This window comes from Alligator sinensis, unplaced genomic scaffold (assembly GCF_000455745.1).
Source record: "Alligator sinensis unplaced genomic scaffold, ASM45574v1 scaffold1907_1, whole genome shotgun sequence".
Classification (NCBI taxonomy): domain Eukaryota; kingdom Metazoa; phylum Chordata; order Crocodylia; family Alligatoridae; genus Alligator; species Alligator sinensis.
The window spans coordinates 79,602-88,221 of record NW_005843160.1 but is presented as its reverse complement, the minus strand read 5'-3'; the positions used below and the strand labels follow the sequence as shown (position 1 = coordinate 88,221).

Below are 8,620 nucleotides of genomic sequence, written 5' to 3'. Positions count from 1 at the left end.
ACAACAATGGAGGAGTCAGGAGCACGTCTCTCTGGCACTTGGGAGCAAAGCTACGTGCTAACAGGTGTTGCACAGAAGGCCAAACAAGTCCTTAGTTATGGACCCATTTTTCAGCCATGTCCTGGAAATGGTGTAGCCGGGTGCTCAGGTTTCCCAGAGCCTCCCTGCCACCAAGATCCACACTGTTTGCCCAAGATGCAGCTGACTCTTATTGATCTTCCTCATGTATATAAGTGTGCAAGTGTTGCTTGCAAACTGATTGGCATTAAAGCCCAGGGGGGTCTCTCTTTCCTATCACATCTGACCTACAAATCATCCCTGGGATGTTTGCAGAAGTCAGTGCTACGGCTGTCACAGTGCAGCTGCACTCTGGCACAAGCAGATGTTATGGGCTTAGCACAGGAAGGATGAGGAGATGATCTCTGGGTGCTGTCACAGGGAAGGATGGGGTAGATTATCAATCATAATACAGTCTTCAGCTTTCCATAAAACTAACAGGCATAACTTTCAGTCTGCAGAAGTCTTTGGACTGGCAGGACTGAGCAATGGTGGGGGTGTGCATGTGTGCGAGACCATCACTTCTTGGCATGAGCTTAAGGAAGCAGATGAATAGCAGGGGAGCTGCCTCAGGTTACCATGCAGCTACCCTGACCAGTGTCTGCACTTGCCCAGGATGGAGGTGGACGCTGTGACCGAGGAGCAACAGGGCAAGACTGTCACGCTCACTTCAGCACTCTCCTCCCCCTTCTGCTTCCTACCCCACAGCTCCCTGCTTTGCTTTCACTTCCCCTCCACCTCCGTTCTTCCTTCTCCTGCGCAAGGTACAGCCCCAGTTCTCATTAGCTTGCATTCGGTGTCGTGTAGTGAATCCTGTTGGATCTCCTTGAAAATCCCTAAAAGGCTTTGGGCAGGGGATCTCTTTTCTAGGCAACTTGCTCATTTCATTAATTCTCCAAAAACTGCATCTTACTGCTCTCATTTGTGCCCGTCCTTTTTCCCCCCACTCTCCCCAGGGCTGTTCCTTAGTGGGTGTCGCTGTCTGGTCTTTGTCAGGGCTTCGAGCCTGAAAAATGCCTGTTGCAATGTAACTATCCATCGCCACACAGAGCCTTTTCCTTAATAGGGGGCTGCAGGGGTGCATGTAGGAGCTGGGGGCGAGGACAGCTGTGGTAAGGACCGGTCTACAGGATTGCTACCTACCTTGTTCCCCCGAGTGGCTGCTTTTCAATGTTTTTCCCACCCCTTGGGTTCAGGATGTAACCAAGGGGAGAGTCTAACCCTGCTTCTCCTCTCCACTTCCCAGCTTGGACTGTGGGGACCACGGGTGGAGGCCCCAGCTGATCAGCAGCTGGTGACAGTGCTGTGTTTCCTCCTTAAGGGAGAAGAGGCGCCTACTGCTTTGACTCTAGAAAAACCCCAGCTTGGAAGCCAGTGGTTTGAGCAAAGAGAGGGAAAAGAGTTGGGCATGAGCTGCTGACTGCAGATCTGCTCCTTTGTGGCAGGATGGTGCACGTCTTGGTGACACAGTCTTTGCCAGGCCTTCCTGTATCGCTAACACGGGGGCTTCTGATGGTGTCAGGTCGTCCACATCTGCTTCTTCACTATATAGCACTGAGACTCTCATCTATTTTATCTGCCAAGTTGCAGCCAAATATACTGTGTAAGGGCAGCATCTCGTATAGTGGGTGGAGACACCTTCACATTTCAAGACACAGATATATGCTTCATCCCACTTAATTCAAAATTCTTAATTCAGCCACACGGCACACATAGGAAATATAATTTTTATTTTAGTTAAGAAAAAAAAATGTACCAGTGAATGGAAAAAGCTTCTGAAACCCCCCAAAAAATTATTGAATTCACTTGTATAAACCTTTCCTAAAGAAAATCTGTAGAAGAATGGCAGAAACTATTTAATATAATGATTTCTTTTTTTTTTTTTGCAGATTATAATATGAAAAATAATAACACTTCTAAATCCACCAATGGGATTTCTTAGTTTTTTTACCAAAATAAAGGGTTAGTCTAAAAGCAATCAAGCATTAATCTTTTCATGAGGATATGAAATTGGTTGGTTTTGCATAACAGTGGTAAAGATCTTTTTGCAAATAGCAAAGTACACGAAGTCTGGTATCACAGTCCACTTCCTCATCTGAATTTTAACAGTGGCTAGGGCTTGCCATGTGTACACACAAGCTTCACACAGGTTTATTGGCTTCCATCACAAACATCACTTGATGCAAATGTGGTTCCCCTGTTTTCCAGCTGGACAAGTCATAAGTGCAGTTCAATACCTGGCTATGCTTTATGTTTTCATTACAAAACCTAGAAGAACTGAACCAAATGATTAGGGTGTGACCCTGTCTTTTCAAAATCACAGTGCATGCAAAAGGAAAAGAAAAATTAAAAGCACTTTGGGGTGGAGCGGGGGACATAGTTTCCAGCCTGAATATTGGTGTTGGGTTTTAAAGAGCCGTAGCTGCGTTGGGCAAGTTGCATGTCTTACTGCACTTGTGCGTCCCTGTATTTTCTAGGGCTGAACACGTGCCATCCTGTCTGTCCCTGTACTTCTTCTCTCAGTGCAGTTCATTCTGATTTCCCAGTTCAGGGAATGGGACATCAGGGCATGTTGCAGACACGGGATTGTGCTATCGCTGACTGCATTGTTCAGCCCACAACTAGTAGGATAATGAACCCATCCCTAAACAGTAGGAATTCAGGGCCGTTGAAGTGGGGGATGCATCTGGGGTGTCTTTGGAGTCCTGACTGATCTCTAGGGTCATGAACACATAGGCCCATTGGTTCCCTTGGCTTCACCTATCTCAATTGCACCTACCTCTAGTGCCCCAACTTGGAGCCAATACAGATCCTCTATTTTAAATAAAAGATGGGACCAAAAGGATGGGACCGATCTAAGAACATGTCCCCATCTACACAGCTAGGCCATCTCCCATCCTCACACTGGAGGGATGTGGTCAGCTGTGTTAGGCTGAAGTCAGGCAGAAGGTAGGGCAAGGCAGCATCTAAGGGGATCTCTGGTCCACAGCTTCTGTAGGCGACATCGATGATAAGCAGCATCTGACAAAGTAGGTTGTTGTCTACAAAACCTCTGAACCAGTCTTGGAGGTGCTGCCTTGCTCTGCCTTCTGCTTCACGCTGATGTTTCTCTATAGCGAGACACGGTGCTTGGGGCTCTGGCCTCCAGTGTGCTGACTGCCTGTGGAGCCCCCGGCAGCTCAGGGAGCTCTCTGCATCTTGCAGGCTCGAGCTCTGAGCTCGCACAGACCAGCAGGTGAGGTGCCAAGCATCTAACCGAATCCAAACCCATTTTCTCTTCAACTCCATAGGAACAAGAGTAGGATCCTACCTCCCCCATAGGGGCAGAAAGCCCAAGACAGTTTAAAGTGCCTTACCCAAGGCCACACAGTGAATTGGTGCCAGAGGCAGGATGAGAACGCTGAGCTCCCTTTCCTCCAACACCCTCCGCTCAGTCCACGAGGCTGCTCTACCTCCGCTCAGTGCTTCCCACCCAAAGGTATCAGCTACGGGCCTTTAAAGCGACTGATTTAAAGCATTAAGTGCAGAATGTCTGATTCCAGGAGATGGCGTACATTAAAGCGGCAGGCAGTGTTTCTGCATGGGCAGCAGCTGCTAGTCCAGGGTCCGGTACATCCAAGGCTGGGTGCTTATACCATTCGGGTTATGCAGTGTTTGTCCCAAGAGAGCACACACCAGAGTACAGAGCACATTTCAAGCATTTGGCTTCAAGCAGTTCCCCACCACCACCACCCTTGTATACACACACACACACCAGTTTGCGGACACACGTCATCACAGATAACACAGGATAAAGACCAATGGCAATGCAGGGAAGTGGGAGCACCAGAGTCTCCACTTGCAGTATTTACAGTGCAAGGAAGCAGTGCGGTAATTAAACCCGTCAGCAGCCTGCACCTGAAGGGGCCCAGCCACTCCGGATTCACACACTGCTGTTTATCAATTGGTCCCTTCAACCATCGACGCTTACACAACTCATTGTGGACATCTGCCACATAGCGCTTTGCTCGGTGTCTCCCTGGGACTCTGTGCTGGGAGGTCCTTTCCAGCGAGATCCCCGCCTGCGAGATCATTGCTTGAATGTGGACTGCAATTCTTTGAAGGCCGCTTTTCTCTGTTTCATCTCCTCCGCCTGCTTTTTCTTCTCCTCTTGTTCAGCTTTGATCTCCTCTTCGAAGCGGCTGGCATCGTTGATCGCTTGGACCTGGGAATCCAATCACATGTGAAATCAGAAGACGCAACCCCACCGAGTGACTTTTTTAAGGGCCCAGTCCAAAGCTCATTAAAACTGAAAGGGATCTCATTACTGAGTGTATTGGGCTCTGGATGAGACCCTAACACTGAGGCTTCTAGCTGTCACTTTGCCAATACAGCATGCGGTGCTGATGCACGAATGACAGTCTAGGCTTATCACATGCAAATCAGCAGCACGCTCCAGACAGTGGCACCTTCCCCCTTCCAGCTGCGATTCACCAGCATAACAAATTCAAATGAAGCAACCCAGGAAGAGCAAATGCTATGTGCAGCAGCTCTGCAGGCCACGGGCCAAGTTCGAGCCTCCTACGCTGGCAGCTGCCATTGGCTTGGACAGGCAGCACATGCACGCGTGTCAGTGGGGAGGGTTGGCTTCCAAGTGGCTTTGTAAAAACCCCTATTAGAGTGAAGCGCATGGGTTATATAAAGGAGCTTGAACAGCTGTTCAGCCTGGTCAGGAGCTAGGCTTGGCATGCAACTTGCTGCCCTTCCTTCACCCCAATAAGCCAATAAAAATCATCCACGTGTCTTAACTCCCCGTCATTTAAAAATAAAAACCCAGTCCCCGCATGGAATTTTCCCAAGTTGCAAGGAAATGATGCGTTACAATCTTACTTTGGCCTCGAAAAAGCTTTTGGCTCCTTTCACACCCTCAGTGGAGACATCTATCTCCGAGAGCCGCGCCAAGGCATGCAGACCGCTGTCCTCCTGCAGTTCACCTGCGGCGGCTTTGCGGAAAATCAGAAGAAACTGTACAGAGGGAAAAGCACAAACTCATTGTGGGGTTCACTTGGCCACGTAGAGTTTCCCTGAAGGCAGACTCACTTCCCTGTTTGTTATTAACCTACATCAGGACATCACTGGGCCAGGTGTGGGGCAGATGTGGTGTAGGAAGAGTCCCTGCCTTGAACAGCAAACATTTTAACCAGAGAAAAGGGGGCACAGAGTCAAATGTCTTGGGCAAGGCATCCCAGCTGTTGCGTGGCAGAGCTAAGGGTAGAAGAGGATTCCTCGGTGTTCACCCACCTTCTTGGCTGTCGGACCTAGCCTCATGTGCAGCTTTCGGGTCAGTTGTTTAAGGCACAAGAGAACCAGTTAAAAGACTGCAGAGTAGCACAGGAAACCTGGCAGTTCAGGCACTGATAATGGGGCCACTGGGCAGCATAATGATATTTAGCTACTCTAGGCCCAAACACCATGAATATTCATGATACCAAGTGTCATTGTGTGTCTGTTGCACATCTGCACATTAGTATTTTAGAGGCAAGTGCTGATATAATTGCAGCGAGAGAGTGAGTGAGCACAAAGGCCAGCAAGCTCAGCCTTGTGTATGGGCACCTGCCCTGTGAGATAAGGCAGCCCTAAACGCTGCCTGAGTTGTGGTGATCCCCATTACCTGACAGGCAAACTAAAGCCAGGTGGTCTTACTTCTCTTCTTTGAGCAGGGGGATTATCGGATCTGCAGAGACCTCCTAAAGCAGCTCAAAGAGCAGCGTGCTTGGGCACTAATGCTGCTCAGGGAAGCGAGTGCCTCACTCAGAACAGCCTTTCCCCATGCAGGGAGCATGTTAGGCACCTGGATCATGCTGCAAGGGCCTTGGAGGAAGGCACAACCTGCCGGCAACCTCCTGTGATGTAGGAGGGCTTTTAACATAATAGGTCCATAAGTGCTCTACATCAGCAACAATGCACAAGCAGTGCTGGAGCGCTCCAGAGGACTGTGGGACTGCAGACCCAAATTGCAGCACTCTCGCAAGCCTGCCAATCCTAAACTAAGTAGAACCACTCTGCTTTGGAGCTGGACAACTACATTCCTCCTTAACCCACCAGCTTTAGTCTGACCGAGGCTGGGATGTCAGACTAGGGACAGGCCCTTTCGGCAGAGCCATTTGAACATTTCTGTATGATCACAGACGAGCTGCAGAGCGGAGACTCATGTCACGGGGCAAGTAAAGAGAGAGGACGTGAAAGACAACAGCAAGGCTGGTAGGGGACGAGGAGGATTCTGTAGGTGAGGCGGTGGAAGGGGGTCGCACCCCTACCCCAGGCAAGAGCACGGTGCCATCAGTAGACAGGGCACACAGGTAAAGCCAGTTACCTCCCGGAAGCTGAGTTTGCTGTCCAAGTCTTCGTCGACCTCTTTAATCATGTTCTTCAGCCCAAGGTGCGTCTGGGGGGCGCCGAGTTTTTCCATCATGAGCTTCAGTTCCATCAGGTCAATGAAACCGTCTTTCCCCGCGTCGTACCTGAGAAAAAGAGAGAGAGAGCCCAGTAAATACAATGGAGATAGACTTCCCATCTTCTACTCCAGTCAGTTTGGGTTTGGCAGATCCTATCGCTGTTCCCCCTCCCCAAGGTATCGACACTCTTAGAAGGCCTTGCCTTCCAGTGCCTCACCAGAGCCCTCCTTTTGCTAGGTCAGATCCGCACGGTCTAAGCAATATTCATCCCATGTCATGAGTGGCATGGGAACCCAGGGACTTCGGCACCAAAGGTTGAGACTTCCTCAGCTGAGCTTGAAAAGAGTGGTTATCCTGTTAATCTGAAGTCATGCAGAAGGCAGGACGAAGGGGGCAGGAGGGGTGCGGGGGCAACCAATCCTGGCTGCAGCTTGCAGGTTGTTGTCTTGCAGCAGCCACGAGAGGGAGAAATCACCCCACCGCGGTTGAAACTCTGGGAAGGATCAGGCAGGCAGCAAAATGTGTGTGTGCAGGGGTGTGTATGTGTGAGCAAGTCCTGACCCCCTACATGAGACAAGCTCCCCATACTGCACTGCTACAGCTCTGTAACGCTGCCTTTCAGCTGGCACAGAGCAGACTGCAGAACTGGCCCGGGAATCCTTTGCAGGGAAATGGGCTATACAACATGTGCGTGCGCTTGCCCTCACATTAGGCCTCTAAAGCACTTGCCTTCATGGTAGCTCTCATCTTTCTCCAGTGATACAACACCTGCGTGGCAGCCGTAGCTACAGCTATGGTCACGCAGACCTAGCCGAGGGAGCTTTATCTCGTGCTGTACCACGGCAAGCTGACTACAAGAAGGCCATAACCCACCGATAGGATAAATGCCTCCAGCTTTGCCTCTTAATGGACTAGCCCCATGCATTACACAGTCTGCTGTCCACAGGTGAGACTAAGTCACATGGGATTGCTCAGCCCTTGTATTGCACAAGCCTTTCCCACAGGCACAGGCTGAAGCTTATCACAGTGTCCACAGAGCGCTCCATCTCGTGCTTTAGGCTAAGTAAAGAGAGGCTAGGCTGGGCGTGGAGGTGGAAAGAGCAAGAGGGCAGGCTCATTCTGAGACGGCAGGAAGCCTGAACGCTGGTGGCATCTAGACACGGCACTACAGAAACTTAGAAATGCAAGGTCTGTCCCCAGGCAAACAGAATAGAGCAAACGTTTAATTTTTACTGTCCCAGAGACATCGTCTTCTTCCACAGGCTGCACAGTGCATGTGAAGTAAAGCAGCTCTTCCCTAGGACGTGCTCATTGCATCGTATGTGAGGGAGCACTGTTTGGTGGGTAAAGGCTGCAGGGCGTTAGGTTTGGGATCGACTCCCGACTCTGCCCCAGACTTGTTCCAATTTGGAGATGTTCATTCCAACTGAGACTGCCAAACTGCATCAAGGCATATCTCTTACGCTGGCTGGGATCAGAGGCAGAAAGAGACACAGCAGAAGCCCGCGTGCAAGCGAGGGCCTTGCTGAGCGTGGGCTTGGACTGCTATATGCAGTTGCCAGTTTGGAAGTGGAAGCGCCAGGCTCCAGAGTTAGGTACTCGAGGTTGGAAATTTGCTCGAGATTCTGCAAAGTTGGCAGCAGATACAGGTACTAAATTAGCTACCGGGAAGGGGCTGAGGAACAATTTGAGTATCAGCTGTTTGGGGCAAGGACTGTCTTCTGCTTCATTGAGTGGCCAGTACAAGGGAGCCTCCAGCTGCTCCTTGGGCACTGTGGTATGTTTAACCTCACAGTTAATAACAGTACGTGTACCCTGGGAAACCCTCTCGACAGGCTCACGAAAGAGTTAAAGAAGAGTGGAAGCCATGCACCTGCCATATGTCTTATAATACGGATGATCATCTAGTTTCTCCCAGGTGAAAGAATCAACAGGTATTAGTAGCCAGAGAGCCAAGATGCACTTCATGGCTCTGGCATCCATCATGAGGCACCTGCTCATGGGTCTCAAAACCCAACCTGTCTCCCCTCCTGGCTAGGCCTTCTCAGCTGCTCAGGAGGGACTGTCCCAGTGGCTGAAGAGCCCCAAACCTTGAAGTTTTCTCCAATGTAAGCCTGCAAATACATTCC

General features: G+C 50.2%; 1 protein-coding gene across 2 annotated transcripts in view; it reads right to left on the bottom strand.

Moving 5' to 3' along the window:
• Positions 1-1,815: 1,815 nt before the first annotated feature.
• Positions 1,816-8,620, bottom strand: part of EFHD2 (EF-hand domain family member D2) — a 15,042-nt gene continuing 8,237 nt past the window's right edge. Inside the window, exons 1-4 of one of the 2 annotated variants that reach the window (XM_014526791.2) lie at positions 7,221-7,342; positions 6,410-6,557; positions 4,927-5,061; positions 1,816-4,261 (exon numbers count right to left, since the gene is read on the bottom strand). In XM_014526791.2, coding sequence (XP_014382277.1) covers positions 4,127-4,261; positions 4,927-5,061; positions 6,410-6,523 — 384 coding nt within the window. In that variant the 5' untranslated portion in view covers positions 6,524-6,557; positions 7,221-7,342 and the 3' untranslated portion in view covers positions 1,816-4,126. Of the gene's footprint in view, positions 4,262-4,926; positions 5,062-6,409; positions 6,558-7,220; positions 7,343-8,620 lie in introns of those variants that run through there. The other variant, XM_014526792.2, reaches the window with a different exon arrangement.